Source organism: Peromyscus leucopus, chromosome 8b, assembly GCF_004664715.2.
Source record: "Peromyscus leucopus breed LL Stock chromosome 8b, UCI_PerLeu_2.1, whole genome shotgun sequence".
Taxonomy (NCBI): domain Eukaryota; kingdom Metazoa; phylum Chordata; class Mammalia; order Rodentia; family Cricetidae; genus Peromyscus; species Peromyscus leucopus.
Window position 1 is genome coordinate 95,695,047 of NC_051086.1, and position 15,685 is coordinate 95,710,731.

A 15,685-nucleotide genomic window follows, 5' to 3' on the forward strand; every position below is an offset into this window, starting at 1 on the left:
CCCGAGCTATCCTGTGTTTCTATCTGTTTCTCTCTCTGTGTACTTCTATCTACAAATTTCTCACTTCTCCCTCCTCAAGAGTACCCTGGGGAAAAAGAGGAAACAGCTCTCTCTCTCTCTCTCTCTCTCTCTCTCTCTCTCTCTCTCTCTCTCTCTCTCTTCCTCAGATGCGTGTGTGTGCACACACACGCACACCAATGTTCAGATCATAAAGTAATCCACATAGGATGCATATAAAGGTCATTTGGATGTCAAAGGTAATGCCTCGTTTTATGAGTATTTCAAGATAAGCCATGGGCACTGGTCCAAAACTGGGTGTGGTTAAGAAAGGGAGAAGGGACTTCAGGAGTGAGAGAACACCGAGTCTAACCTAACAACTAGGGAGAAAGTGGAAATCAGTCTGAAGCCCGCTGAAGGACAGATAGGGGCCGGCGGCGGTGGCCGAGCCAGCGGGGCAGGCAGGGGTAGGCACAGGTGTGTCACACAGAGAACAGGGATGGAAGCTGAGCAGCCTGACATGACTGGGGGTTGAGTCACAACCCCACTAGCAGCATTTGTATTGATGTTGGATAAGTAACAATCGGAGCGTCGGATCCCTTGCCTTCAACTTGGCAAATAATCTCATCCACACCATGAGTTGTTACAAGGATCAAATTAGAGATAGCTTGTAAAACAGCAGATCTACCCTGGCAGGTGGTTATCACTTAATAATCAAGCTAACAATAACAGAGGGCGGGGCAGTCCGCAGGCGTGGCACCTGCACCAGTGGGGCTCTGGGCTTCCCCGGGGCGAAGCCTGCCCCGCAATGGCTCTGTCGCTTTTTTCATCTCCAGGCATGTACCCCCCCTCCTCTAAATCAGCAGAGACTCGTGATCAGAAACCTCCCATCTCCTCTCCTTGCTGGGATCCCAACAATCGAAGTCCCCCCAAGTCAGCAGAGTTAATGACTTGGATAACCTGGTCATTGAGTCTGCCCGGAGACTTCAAGTGCCTTGTGAGCTTGGAAAACCGCAGAATGCCACCAAAACACCACCCGCCTATGGTCTCTGGGCTGGTTTCCCCCAGGGTCAGTGGCTGAGGACGACTTCTCAAACACCCTGTGTTCCACATGAGTCATCCCGGAAGCTGTAGGTGAGGGGGAAGGACTGGTGGTCTCTGTTTCACCGAATCACCAGGGCTGGGTCTACCAGACTGGCCTTGCCCTGCCGTGCCCTGCCTGTTGGTTCAAGGAGGAGAGATAAACTTGGAGGGTGTGGCAGTGCCAGGCTTCTTGGGGATGTCCCAGGGAACTTGCAGCACACGATTTGAACTCAGTAAGTGTTTGTTTAATCATAGGGGAGTTCTAGCAATGCCTGAGTCAGGATTCTGAGATGGGAGCCAAGTTCCTGTGAGAGCCCTGAAGAGGCCCTTAGTTCTCTCCTGTGGACTGTTTCCAGGGACGCCTGTTGATTTAGTCTACAGTAATAATGATTATATATGATATTTTATTTATGTATAGTTCACAAAGTATGAGATTTACATATTACATATCTATACCATGTTGTCAACTATAAAAAGTTCTGAACATTTCAAAGATATTTTTATTATTTTTATTTTAGGTGTGTGAATGTTTTGCCTGTGTGAATGTCTGTGTACCGTGTGTGTGTGTGTGTGTGTGTGTGTGTGTGTGTGTGTGTGTGTGTGTCTGATGCTCATGGAAGCCAGAAGAGGGTGTGAGACTCCCCTGAAACTGGAGTTACAGGTGGTTGTGAGTGGCCGTGTGGGTCCTGGGTATTGAACTCAGGTCCTCTGGAAGAGCAGCCAGTGCTCTTAACTTTCTCTCTCTCCCTCCATCTCCCTCCCTCTCCCTCCCTCTTCCTCCCTTTTCTTCCCTCTCCCTCTCCCTCCCTCTCCTCCCCTCTCCTCCCCTCTTCCCCCTCCTCTCCTCCTTCCTCCCTCTCCCTCCCTCTCCTCCCCTCCCCCTCTTCCCCCTCCTCTCCCCTCCCCTCTCCCCTCCCCTCCCCTCCCCTCCCCTCCGAGACTGGGTCTGTATAACCCAGGATGACCTTGAACATCTGAGCCTCCTGCCTCTACCTCCCAAGTGCTGGGATTACAGATACGTGCCACCATTTCTGGTCCTGTGTGATGCTGGGGATAGAACCCAGGAGTTCATGCGTCCCAGGCAAATGCTCTACCAGCTCTGCCCTGGGTCCTGAACCCTTAGTATGTTTATTTATTTAAGCCTCTAAACAAATACCCTGAGATAGGCTAAGTGTTATCTCTACGTGGCGAGAACTGTGGCTATTGGAGAAGTGTGGAAACTGTCCAAAATCTCACAGGGCCAGAATCTAGGTCTACCCAGTCCTGTATCAGACCAGGCAGTTCAGTCCAGAATCTACTAAACCCTGGGTGTCGTGTTGCGTTGGGGTGACTGAAGAAGGAAGACAGCATTTAGGAAGCCTTACCCAGATCTGTGAGGTTCCTGGGCCCTTCACCTCACCCTCTCTCTTCACTCTACCCACTTCTTGTCCAGCTCTGCAGCGTTCCCTGGAATGAAGCTGCTACCGAACCTCGATGATGACGACTTTATTATGACTCTCCAGGCTGTCCTTCTGTCTGGCCTGGTCACTGTCTGCAGTCCTAATCACAGACCCAAGTGTCTTCTGCACACTTTCCACGTGATGGTTTCCCAGCAGTGCCAGCTTCACAAGTTCAAAGCCCCTCTTCTCCAACACATGCTCAGCCTGCTGCGTCGCTGTCTCAGGTGGTGGGATTCCCACTCGACACCTGAGTGTCATCTGGTTTTGTTTGTTTTTTGAGACAGGGTTTCTCTGTGTAGCCCTGGCTGTCCTGGACCTCGCTCTGTAGACCAGGCTGATCCTGAACTCACAGAGAGCCACCTGCCTCTGCCTCCCAAGTGCTGGCATTAAAGGTGTGCGCCACCACCACCCGGCTTGATCATCATTTTGATGTCTGTCTCCTCAACCACTCAGCCAATCTATTGCCAAGTCCTGTCCATTTTCTTCTTAAACATCTTTCAGATTCTGCCCATCTCCTCCCCACACCTTCTGCCCTAGGTCAGGCTCCAACCACTGCATTTCAGCCTCCTTCTAGTTGCTCGGTCTCCAGTCTTATCTCCCATAAACCCATCCTTATAACTAATATGTGAATGTCCTTCCGTGGTTCCTCTTTGTCTGCAGGGGTGAAGTCCAAGTTCCTTATTTGATATGACCCTTGCCTTTTACAACCTCCTCTCAGGTCATTCCCTGCTTAAACCTTTTACTGCATAGCGTGGGCCTAAGATGAGCCATAGGTAGGAGACCTGTATAGTGTCCTCTTGAAATCGGTTGTAATTTTAAAGAAAATAATGTATTTAACTTTATTTTATGTGCATTGGTGTGAGGGTGTCAGATGCCCTAGAACTGGAGTTACAGACAGCTGTGAGCTGTCATGTGGGTGTTGGGAACTGAACCTAGGTCCTCTGGAAGAGCAGCCAGTGCTCTTAACCTCTGAGCCATCTCTCCAGCCTGTAATTTTTAAACAAGGAATCTCGCATTCCACTTCGCGTTGGACCACGCATATGCTGCCAGTCTTCTCTCGCAGTTTGTGGCCTGCACAGTTTTTGTTCCGTCTCTTCCACCGGGAACACCCTTCCTTCTGCAGCTTTTACTCTAATACTCAATGTCAATGTTGCTCCCTCTCCCGTCCCTGATCTCCCAACAAGAATCGGGTACTTGAAACCCATGCCTATCACATAAACAAGATGGAAGGACAAAGTGTGAAAAGCGCCTGTGATCTTCTATAGGTGGTAAACCTAGTAGGAAAAGTGGGGTGAAAGGAATTTCAACTTCTTTCGAAAACGCCATCTGGACGGCGCTAGGACCCTGTCCGCGGACGTGTTCGTTCTCCAGCAGGGGGCTCTGCGCTCGGCAGGGGAGGAAGCCGCCCACGCCGGCTCTTGGGCGCCCCCTACCGCCACCGCGCAAGCGCTACAGCCCTTCCAGACGCTCACGGGCCCCGAGCCCGCCTCTCGTCTCCCATTGGCTATCCGCTATTCTCCCGCCCCCCCCGATACTCAGCCATTCAGCACTTCATGGTGGGCGGGGTTTTCGGAGGGGGCGGGGCGTGAGCTCGGATTGGCTCCGCGGAAGACGACGACGTGGCGGAAGGAGGCCGGTTTGTTTCTGAACGGAGGCTCAGGCACCCCGGCTCGGGATTGGTGCTGGGCCGGGCCGGGGTCTTGGCCGGAAGCGGAAGTGGAGAAAGGATGCAGGTGTGGGGGACCAGGGCTGGAGAAAGTGGGGTCTACCCTGGGACCCCTGTCCGGCCTCCTCAACTCCTCCTGTCCTCCGCCGGGCGCCCTGGCCTGCAGGGTAGCGGTTGGGTTCGTGAGATGGGCGATCGCACGCGGCGCGGCACAGCGCTCCCCGAGCTCACGCCCCCCTCCCTCCCTGTCGTGTTTCCCACCAGGACCACCAGCACGTGCCCATCGACATCCAGACCAGCAAGCTGCTCGGTAGGAGAGGCGCCCCCGCGCGGTCGGCTGTCGGGGGAGGCCTGCTAGTTTGCCCACTGCCACCAGCAGCCAGGGGCTGTGCAAGTCCGGGTTGAGGTGCCTTACGCTGGAGGCCGACCTGTTTGAAGGAAGCATATGGGAAGTCTGTACTGGCCCCTTGTTTTCTATGTGTAACATTTATAACGTAGTATCACATCCTAGTCTGGCGCACAGGACAGGTTAAAGATGGGCAATTACCAAATGGCCTGTCCATTTGGACCTAAGTCTCTTTGGTTCTGGCTTTATGCATTTTGCATTATTTTGAGGTGGGAAGACCCCCTCCCGCTTATTTAAAAGGTTTCAAACCCGCTTTGAATTATTATGGAGAAGAGAGGCCTAAGACTTAGGTACAGACCTTTAATGCCAAGCATGGTGGCTCATGCTGGTAACCATGACACTTGGGTAGCTGAGGCAGGAGGATTGCTGGCAGTTCTCAGGCAGCCTGGTTCACATAGCAAGTACCGGGCTAGCCAGGAACACTTGCAATATCAATACCCTGCCTAAAAAACAAAAGCCTTTAGTCCCAGCACTCGGGAGGCAGAGGCCAGCCTCGTCTACATGGCAAACTCCAGGACAGCTAGGACTACATGGAAAGACACTAAAGACAGACAAGACCTTTTAGTGGCCAGGCCATCTCTGTACCTTGTTCATGTCCCTCATTCTATCACTTCTGGACATGTGCACAGCTCCTGGCCCTTTAAACGTTCACCATATTCCTCAGTCCATGTCAGTCATGTCCCTAAGACAGTGACGACTTCAGGCCCTTGTAGGAGTTCTGACATCTGCAGTTTGTCTTTCTGACAGTTTTAGAGGAACACACAGCAGAAGCAGAGACGGAATTCCTGATACTGTTGAGGCTTGAGAGACTTGACCAGTGGACAGATTTATCAACAAGGCCACCTTTCTAAATTTACCCCTATGAGGGGCATTCGGTCCTTTGATGGGCACTGGTCACTTAGCCCCCTAAGTGCTGGGGTTACGGGCACGGGCCACGATGTATTCTCAGTGTGTGGATGCCTGATGTCCCCACCCTGGGGTGAGAGCTTGTCCTCTAGTCATGAGAAGAACAGTGGAACGCCGCTCACTGAACATTTGCTCCATACCAGGTGCCATGTTACGCTTGTCTTTATTAAAATGAAATCACTAGGGTTTATTGAGTCACTGCTACACACAAGGCACAGTGTTCAGCACATCATCTTATGTGTGGGGAATCTGAGGCACAAAGAGAAAGAAACTTGACTGAGGAACTTGATAATTCGAACCAGCAAGATGACTCGGTAGGTTAATGTAAATGTTCTTGCTGCCAGACCCGAGGACCTGAGTTCAATATCAGGACCCACATAATGGAAGGAGAGAACTGACTCCAGGAAATAGTTCTCTGACCTCTACTTGTGAGCTGTGGCTCCTGTGTGCACACACACATACATGTACAGTGTATAAATAAACAAATTAATTAATTTTTTTGTTTTTTCAAGACAGGGTTTCTCTGTGTAGTTTTGGAGTCTGTCCTGGATCTCACTCTATAGACCAGGCTGGCCTCAAACTCAGAGATCCACCTGGCTCTGCCTCCCGAGTGCTGGGATTAAAGGCATGCGCTACCACCACCTGGCTGTATAATTAAATTTTTAATAAAAACTGTTTTAAGGGCTGGAGAGATGGCTCAGAGGTTAAGTGCATTGGCTGCTCTTCCAGAGGTCCTGAGTTCAACTCCCAGCACCCACATGGTGGCTCACAACCATCTGTATTGAGATCTGTGCTCTCTTCTGGCCTGTAGGCAAACATTTAGACAGAACATTGTATACATAACAAATAAATAAATATTTAAAAAATAATTTAAATAAACTTGATAATTAGGCCCCAGGACCATCTAACTGGAACCTTAGTTCTCTCCTTAGGAAATGAGCATGGCTCTTAGGCCTCCAAACGAGGTCAGTTACACTGGTGGTCGTGTGGTAGAGTGGTAAGTACTCAGGGTTGAGAACAGACCAGTGACGAGGCCAGGCGGTGGTAGAGCACGCCTTTAATCCCAGCACTGGAGAGGCAGAGGCAGGCTCTCCGTAAGGTCAAGGCCAGCCAGGTCTACAGAGTGAGTTCCAGGACAGCCAGGGCTCCATAGAGAGACCCTGTCTCAAAAGAAAAAAAAAAAAAGAACAGATCATCAACTAACATTATCCAGTCCTTGGGGCACCATAGGTGTTAGAGGCTTTGCCGTTGTTCATTCATCCGGGGCTTGGCATAACCACCGTGTGTTTTCCATTGTCGTGGTTAATCCCAGCCCCGAGGAAATGGAAGTTGAGCAGCAGCCTCTGTCAACAAGAAAGATATAATTACCCACAGAAGCAAAATATTACGGAGACTGTAGACTGGTCAAAAGTGGCACTTTCATGTCAGGGCCGATTTAAAGTTTGTCTTTATCCCTGTGTTGAGGTAGTTGCCCTGTAAAGCTCGTACCGGGGATAAAGTCGGGGCGCCAGAGCTTGTTTAGCCCAAGCACCTCTCTGAGTCTGTCTGCCTTTTCATCTTCCCATTGCGTCCTCTGATACCTTAGCCAGTACCAAAACAGCTGCCGTTCACTATCCAGTACGTGATGCTTGAACTGGTGAATTCCTGATGCGGGGGTTGGAGGTGTGGCGGGCTGTGGCGACTGACTGATTCTCACAGCAGATTGGCTGGTGGACAGAAGACATTGTAACCTAAAATGGCAAAGCCTGGTGCTGACCATCCGGGAGAAGATCAACACTGCCATCCAGGACATGCCAGAGAGCCAAGAGATTGCCCAGCTGCTCTCTGGATCCTGTGAGTGACTTGGAGCCATGTCTCTGGTGCCCCCTCCTTCCTGGAGTCCTGTGTGTCCACCAGGTCATTCCCTTGGTGAACCACCAGGGCTGACCCCAGGAGAGAGGGTTTTTTTTCTGGCTTGTAGATGCTGGTTCCTTCCATGCCAAAGTAACTGGCAGCGAGTACGTGAGTCAGGCTCCTGCCGTAGTCAGAGGAAGAGAGGAAGAACGGTAGAATTCTGAAAGTCCCCATTCTTGCTTTCTAGACATTCATTACTTCCACTGCCTAAGAATAGTGGACCTTCTTAAAGGTACCGAGGCCTCCACCAAAAATATTTTTGGCCGGTACTCTTCTCAGCGGATGAAGGTAAGTGTGGTCAAGGACTGGTAATGTGCAATTGGGACATCCGATCCACAGCTTCCCAGTCTCCCGGATGAACAAGTCGAAATGCCCTCATAGTGTATTTCCTGGTCTTTCTTTGTCCCTATAATTTATACCAAAGTAGACCTGTCCCCTGGCCTTACATGTCCTGACCTTTGGGAATCACTGTTGAGCGTCACAGCCTGAGTCATGGGGGTGGGTCCAGCCAACATTAAAGCTGGAGGAAGCTGAGGGGTTCGCTTTGGTGTGAAGCTTGGGGCATCCTTCAGGGAGCACCTGTGAGGGGGCTGCTGAGTGCTTCTCTCATTTCCTCTCTTCTTCTCAGGATTGGCAGGAGATCATAAGCCTGTATGAGAAGGACAACACCTACTTAGGTAAAGTGACCCTGACGTGGCCCTAGCATCCATGGGGAAGCCCACTCCTGGGATTCTGAAACACCAAGCTTAGGGGGCACACAGAAGGAAACGGGGTGCAGTGCAGATGTTGCCTGATTGTAGGTGTGAGAAACAGTTCCTCGGGTGCCGGGGGAGAAGGGTGATCAGGCAGGAAGTGGACATTGGTGTGCTCAGCTGAGCAGGTGTCTGACCTCTCTGTCTCCCTTGGGGGTGGTATGTACTGCCCCCCCCACTCTCTTCTGCATTCCCGTTCTACGGTTGGCAGAAGAAGTATGGGTCATCCTGGAGGCCACACTGGGAGACTGAGAGAGAACAGCTAATGGGCTGATTGTAGGTTGGACTGTGGATCTGAATAGTAAATAACTAATAATTAATAGATACCAAGCGCTCAGGGGGTTCTGGTTGGTGTTTTATGTGGGTCCGCACGACAAACACCATGATCCCTGTTGGGAAGCTGAGGATTGAAGAGGAGAGGGCACACAACTTGTCTCAGGACCCAGAGCTAGGCCTGGAAGTTGAGAGGCCAAGCCCCCTCTTCCCCGCCATGCTCTGGTGTCTGTGTGCACCTTAGGGCAAGGCTGTCGTCCTACAGTAAATCTCCTGGGCCTCCTCAGTGGAGCTTTCTAGCCTCCTGGTTCGGAATGTCAGCTATGAGATCCCTTCATTGAAGAAGCAGATTGCCAAGTGCCAGCAGCTGCAGCAGGAATACAGCCGCAAGGAGGAGGAGGGCCAGGCTGGGGCCGCTGAGAAGCGCGAACAGTTCTATCAGTCATGCAAACAGTACGGCATCACGGTGAGTGGGCGCCATCCCGGTGGGAGAGTCTCGGGGGGCCCCCGCTGTCTTCCAGGACCCGGCTCCTCTGCAGCGGGCAGGCTAGGCTTCCTTCTCAGCTGGGTTGTGCCCGTCCTGGCTCAGTGTCTCACCTTCCTGAGGTCTTTGGATCTTTTTCTTTCTTTCTTTCTTTTCTTTTTTTTTTTTTTTTTTTTTTTTGGTTTTTCAAGACAGGGTTTCTCTGTGTAGTTTTGGAGCCTTTCCTGGAACTCACTTTGTAGACCAGGCTGACCTCGAACTCACAGAGATCCGCCTGCCTCCGTCTCCGGAGTGCTGGGATTAAAGGCGTGCGCCACCACTGCCCGGCTTTGGATGTTTTCTTTGACTTGATGATTTCCACCTCCCACCGTGTGTGACCTAATTCTTCCCTTCTCTCACCTCTAGGGAGACAACGTCCGGAGAGAGCTCCTGGGCCTGGTGAAGGAGCTGCCGAGCCAGCTGGCTGAGATAGGAGCAGGAGCTCAGTCCCTGGGGGAGGCCATCGACCTGTACCAGGCCTGTGTGGAGTTTGTGTGTGACAGGTAAGGAGGACTTCCACTGTCCCTGAGCGAGGAGGTGCCTTCCCTCGTCCCTCTGGCTCTTCCCTGTTGTATTGCCCCCACATAACATGTCACCTGTTTCATACACTTGGAGCGTGGAGGACATGCCCTTGGCCTGTGGGTGCAGGATGGAGCCTGTGCCAGCTTCCCAAGCGGCCGTGGGAGGGCTCACTTAGCATGCTCTCTTGAAGCCCCCCAGAGCAGCTGCTGCCCATGCTGCGCTACGTGAAGAAGAAGGGCAACTCCACTGTGTATGAATGGAGGACAGGCACAGAGCCCTCTGTGGTAGAGCGGCCGCAGCTGGAGGAACCTCCTGAGCAGGTGCAAGAAGATGAGGTAAGACAGGCCACAAAGCCCAAGCCCTGAGCTGAATCACCACAGTGAAGAATGAGGGCAGCCGTGTGTGTGTGTGTGTGTGTGTGTGTGTGTGTGTGTGTGTGTGTGTGTGTGTGAGAGAGAGAGAGAGAGAGAGAGAGAGAGAGAGAGAGAGAGAGAGAGAGAGAGATATTAGGTAGGAGGACCCAGAGGCCCCTTACTTTCCTGGCTTTCTTGAGACCAGAGTACAGACAGGTGCCAGGAGCCTCAGCCACTGGCTCATGTTGACCCGGGGAGTCTTCAGTGAGCCAGCCCTTTCTTGTGGGAGCCGGGGCTCTTTGCAGCTGGCAGGAGGACTTTCTGCACGGCGCTGAGACCTTCAGAAAGGCAGACTCCATTCCCTGTCTTCACGACCTCGTTCACACTGACATTGTGTTTGCTTTTAGATTGACTGGGGTGACTTCGGAGTGGAGGCCGTTTCCGACTCGGGCATCTCCGCCGAGGCCCCTGGAATAGACTGGGGCATCTCCCTGGAATCAGAGTCAAAGGTTAGGTCTGTCTCTGAGTGGTCCTGCTTCGGCCCTGGAAAAGAGCTGTATATGTGACCAGGTGCTTCCTGAGGGAGGCAGAGTCACAAAAGTGGGTCACCTGTTTAGAACTCTTTTCTCCTGGGGTTTGGGGTGTATGGATACAAACAGCCGATGACCTCGCCAAGCAGGAAGGAGGGTGGCGTCATCAAAGCCCGCGTCACCACCCTTGCCCCTGCACAGGCCTGTAGCCCTTGCTCCATGGGGGCTGCAGTCGCTGAACTTTTCGGGGCCTTTGGTCTCTTCTGGCTCCCAGGGCTAGGGAACCAGTTCCGACATTGCTGAGTCTTTGCTGTCCATCCAGGATGCTGGGGGTGACAAGATAGACTGGGGTGTTGACGCTGCTGCTGCTGCTGCTGCTGCGGAGATCACCGTGCTGGAGACCGGAACGGAGGGTGAGTGCCCTGTCCCCTGCAGCCTTCGAGTGGAGAAGCAGGAGTTCAAGGCCTGGCCCATGGAGATCCTGTCTCATAAAAATAAGAATCAGTCTTGACGAGGATGTGAATGGAAGTGACCAGAGAGGGCTAGCTAAATATAAAGTCTAGAAACTGAGCTCCCTTCTTTGGTTGGGATTTGTTTTGTCTTGTTTTGGGGTTTTTGAGACAAGAGTATCACTGTGTAGCCCTGGCTGACCTGGAACACTCTGTGAAGACCAGGCTGGCCTCAAACTTATAGAGATCCGCCTGCTTCTGCCTCTCCAGTGCTGAGATTAAAGGTGTGCGCCACCGTGTCCCACCCACCAACTCTGATCTGTTCTAGAGACTGAATGTGGGCCAGTCATTTGTAAACTGTTTAGGGGTAGTTGGGCTCTGGGTCTGACCTGACCCCACCCCCTCCCAAGTCTGCAGAGAGGCTGTAGCAGCCACTTGTGTCACTAGAGGGCAGTGCAGGATGACACTTACCTCCTCCTGCCACCAGCTGCCTCTGGGTCTGCCTGGGAGTTTGCAGGCAGACCTGAGTAGGACTGAGACGTGTGGAAAAGGGTAGTGTGCCCCCTGGGTGAGGCCGAGAAGTCTTTAGTGAGGTGAGCCTGTGTCCATAGTAATCCTATGGATTACTCTCAGACTCGAGAGTCTTCCTTCCCTAGTCCTCAGCTCCATCCTCACGTCCCTGTCTCTCTTTCTCACAGCTCCAGAGGGCGTTGCTAGGGGCTCAGACGCTCTGACTCTTCTTGAATACCCTGAGACCCGGAATCAGTTCATTGATGAGCTGATGGAGGTACTGTCTTCTGGAAGGCATCGGGGGTGACCAGGTTCTGACACAGTTGACATTACCTCTGATCTCTTCCTGCTACGTGAAGAGTACTGACAAATGTCCACCTCCTAGAGCAGAGCCTCACAAGTTAGGAACCCCCCAGCACCACCCTGGCATTTACGATACATCTCCAGAGTACTGGCTCTTCTTGGGCAATAGAGATAGAGCAATGAAGAAGACATTCAGCGCTCTTCCTCTGGGGTGCTTCGATTCCAGCAGGAAGAGCAGATAAGGAGCGAGATGAGTGTGCCCTACATCAGATGGTACTGGTGCCTCAGATCACCGGGAAGCAAGGAGGCTCAGTTGGTCGAGTGTCTGCCTAGCATTCAGGAAGCTCTGGGTTCAGTTCTCAGTACCACACAAACCCGGTGTAGCACTTGGGAGGCAGAGACAGGGGGATTGGAACTTCAGGGTCATCCTTAGCTCCATGGCAAGCCTCCTGGAAATTCTGTGCCTATCTGGTTTCCTCTCCTTTCTCCTTCTGTAGCCGCATGGGGAGCGGGGGACAAAAGATACTCAGTTTTCATAACATAATAAGATAGGTTTTCTCCCCTTTAGAATTTGTCCTTATTTATTTGTGTGTGCATACATGCACATTCGTAATACGGCACTGGTAGAGAACGGAATGCTCCTCTTTACTCACCTAGTAGTGCCATAAGTGAAGAACAACTATCCCACCAGACAGTGGAGTACTGTTTGAAGGGTTAAGTGTTTCAGCAAGACCTAGAGATGTTGAAATTCCTCAATTTATGAGGCAAATGGCATTAAGGGGGCCAACTACTGCAGATGAAAGATCTTTGCGGAAGGGGCTGGAGAGATGGCTCAGAGGTTAAGAGCACTGGCTGCTCTTCCAGAGGTCCTGAGTTCAATTTCCCAGCAACCACATGTTGGCTCACAACCATCTGTAATGAGATCTGGCGCCCTCTTCTGGCCTGCAGGCATACATGCAGGCAGAACACTGTATACATAATAAATAAACAAATCTTAAAAGAAAGAAAGAAAGAAAGAAAGAAAGAAAGATCTTTGCGGAAAATTCAGGAACAAGATATTATTAATTTTAGACGAACTCTTTATGGTGCTGGTGTTCGAGTTAGAACCATTGAAGATGGCTGGTGACATCTCACCTTTCACCATGTGGGTTCTGAGGATCAAACCCAGGTTATCAGGCTTGGTGTCGGGCTAGCTACCTAGCCCAAGGTTAACTTATTCATAGAGACTGTGTTTTAGAGATATGGCTGCTGCTCATATTCTTTCTAGACTTTTCCTAACCCAGGGTTTCTCAAGCATGATTCCCACTCTCCCATGGAGAGAAAATTGGTACCTGCCCTGGGAGTCTCACTTGTGTGACCAGAGGCTGGGGCAGAAGGATGGAGAGCAGAGCGAGGGCTAAGCAGACCCAGGTTGCCGTGGGGGCTAGAGTAACAGTTGGGCTGCCTTCTCCATCTGTAGGCGAGGGGTCTCCGCAGTAGGGTGTGCAGAGGGGACCGCCTGTCCCCTCAGAGCCTGGCTCTCCCTGTTGGAGGGCTCAGCTTCTGAGTCCTTCTCTGGTGTGAACCAATTCCTTTCCCTCCTCAGCTCGAGATCTTCTTGTCCCAGAGAGCAGTGGAGATGAGCGAGGAGGCTGATATCCTGTCCGTGAGCCAGTTCCAGCTGGCTCCTGCCATCCTTCAGGGTCAGACCAAAGAGAAGATGCTCAGCCTGGTGTCCACACTGCAGGATCTGATTGGCCGGCTCACCAGTCTCCGAATGCAGCACTTGTTCATGATCCTGGCCTCGCCAAGGTTGGCTTTGCTGATTCTGTGCCTCTCCGTGTTGTCTTCTTCCTCTTCCGTGACTCCCTCTTCCTGTGGACATGGCTTTCTCCTGGGAATAGGGCTTCTCTTTGGGGCGGCAGAGGGTCGATTAATGTCTACAGACAGAATCTGCTTCCCAAGTAGGTAGGAACCAGGAATAGTTTCTGTTCCTTACCAGAAAAAGGACTGAAGGATGGGAGGGGAGTGGAGGGGAGGCCTGCCCGGGAATTGGTTTCCCGAGCCTCCCCGGGGCCAGCAGTTAAGTAGCAGACAGACAGCCTCACAGGGTGCCCTGCACAGGTATGTGGACCGAGTGACGGAGTTCCTTCAGCAGAAGCTGAAGCAGTCCCAGCTGTTGGCTTTGAAGAAAGAGCTCATGGTGGAGAAGCAGCAGGAGGCACTTCAGGAGCAGGCAGCTCTGGAACCCAAGCTGGACCTGCTGCTGGAGAAGACCAGAGAGCTGCAGAAGCTGGTGAGCCTCACCGGGAGCCTGCCCTGTCCCCGGGGGGAGGGGGTGCCCCAGCTTCCACAGACCAAGGCCATGCGCCTGCCTGTCTGCTCCCTGCCCTCTGCTCTCTGTCTCTCAGATTGAAGCTGACATCTCTAAGAGGTACGGTGGCCGTCCCGTGAACCTGATGGGAACCTCTCTGTGACACGCTCCCAGCCTCCTGTGGAGGTGGGACAGCCCAGGCTGGTGCTACCAGGCCTCGCCAGCAAGAAGCCAGGCACACCCGGGGACTGAGCGTGAAGTGTCACCTGAATGGCGACGCTGGCATTCACTGTGATCTCTGCAGGTTGGCTTGAGTGGCTCTGTGACCCGTGGCTCTGTGGCCTGTCAGCCTGAAGCCACAGCTTTTCCTTCTAGTTATCAAGCAAGGCTTAATAAAAAAGGAAAAGACTTCATTGCTGGTGTCCCTTACACCTCTTCCCTGGGCCTGCTCGCCGCTGAAGCTGGGCACATGTTTTCCTGGATTCTCCATCCAGTAGGCCCTCAGCAGCTGTAGAGACCTCTCCTTGCTTCCTGTGGTCGCTCCCCACGAGTGTTGACAGATGGTTCGGCAGGGGCCTTCGGGGTGGCCAGTGCAGCCTTGCCCCTGCTCTAACCAGGCCCATGCTGCCCCCACCCCAGCCAGCAGCCCAAGGAGAGCAGTGAGTCAGCCCCGTGGGAAGCAGCAAAGTTGTATTTTCCTCTGCATCACAGCTTACCTTCTAGGCGGAGGGGATATGTGGTTTGGGGAGGCAGGTCTGATAAAGAAGGTGGAGACAGGAATTGTCACCTTTCCTAGCTGCCTGTCTGTCCACTTCCTGCCCACAGCCGCCTGCTCTGGGATTGGGCAGAGCCCACCCCAGGATAGCGGCCGTCTCCCGAGCCACCTACCCATCCCTGTTTCCCAGGAAGGATAGGGCTGGGGGTGGCCGGCAATTCGATTTTAATTTCATAGCAGAGCAGTTGATTCATGGCTCTTTGTTGCCGCCGTTGACTCCCCTAATGACTTTCCATCAAAATGAAAAGTGGAGTGACACCCCTCATTATTCCTGCTGCTTGTTATCTCAGTTCTGGGGAGGGCCGCCCCCTCCCTGCTGCCTTTCAGCCGTCCAGGACAGTGAGTGATGGCCCCTATTAATCACCGACCCCGCGGACTCCGGCGGACACACGCTATCCAAAGGAGAGAGAGATAAGGCCGCATGAACTGTGCGGAGACGCTCCTATCGATTACTGTCAACCACCGCTTCCCCCCAATCTTTGCCTGGTCACCTCCTTTCGGAGGAATTGAGAAAGGGAAGTCTGGTGTCAGGAAACTGTCCTGAGAAGGCAAGGACCTAGAGGGGTGTGAGTGGGCTGCGTTCTGTCTGCGGTTACCCCAGAGGCCCAAGTCCTGGGGCCTGGCTGCTCCTCTTGGCTCCCATCCGGAAGTCTGAGCACATACCTGCCACCTCCCACCCCAACTGGTCATCTGCTCCAAGGGCTGGCTGTCTGGCTGGTCTGTGCAGCGGCCATCAGCTCACTGAGGCATGCCAGCCCTGCCCGGTCTAACGGCCCTGCCTAGTCACCAGCTGTTACAGACGCCACTGCTTACAGGGCCCAGGCTGTGGGGAGAAGCCCAGAGGACCCTGTGGCTGTGCCAGGCTGGATTTGGCTTTAGAGGCTCCAGTTCCTGCCAGACCTGAGCACCTGACCTCTGGCCAGCGGGGAAGTGGTATTTTCTGACTTTTCAGTTCCCCAGGAAGGAAGGGAAACAGTTTGTGTTGAAGGGTCTTTCAGCAGATGAGATCACG

The 15,685-nt window shown here is 52.8% G+C and overlaps 1 protein-coding gene across 2 annotated transcripts; it reads left to right on the plus strand.

Moving 5' to 3' along the window:
- Window positions 1-4,110: 4,110 nt before the first annotated feature.
- Window positions 4,111-14,311, plus strand: Cdk5rap3 (CDK5 regulatory subunit associated protein 3). 2 transcript variants are annotated; one of them, XM_028869046.2, is made up of 14 exons: window positions 4,111-4,252; window positions 4,450-4,495; window positions 7,199-7,330; window positions 7,578-7,678; window positions 8,019-8,067; window positions 8,703-8,881; window positions 9,305-9,441; window positions 9,651-9,795; window positions 10,221-10,322; window positions 10,666-10,756; window positions 11,491-11,579; window positions 13,191-13,396; window positions 13,709-13,880; window positions 13,996-14,311. In XM_028869046.2, the coding sequence occupies exons 1-14, from the start codon at window positions 4,247-4,249 to the stop codon at window positions 14,059-14,061; spliced, it is 1,521 nt and encodes a 506-aa protein (XP_028724879.1). In that variant the 5' UTR covers window positions 4,111-4,246; the 3' UTR covers window positions 14,062-14,311. The 2 variants fall into 2 exon arrangements, with proteins under 2 accessions (XP_028724879.1, XP_037056644.1); XM_037200749.1 differs by lacking the exons at window positions 4,111-4,252; window positions 4,450-4,495 and adding an exon at window positions 4,980-5,640.
- Window positions 14,312-15,685: the final 1,374 nt, after the last annotated feature.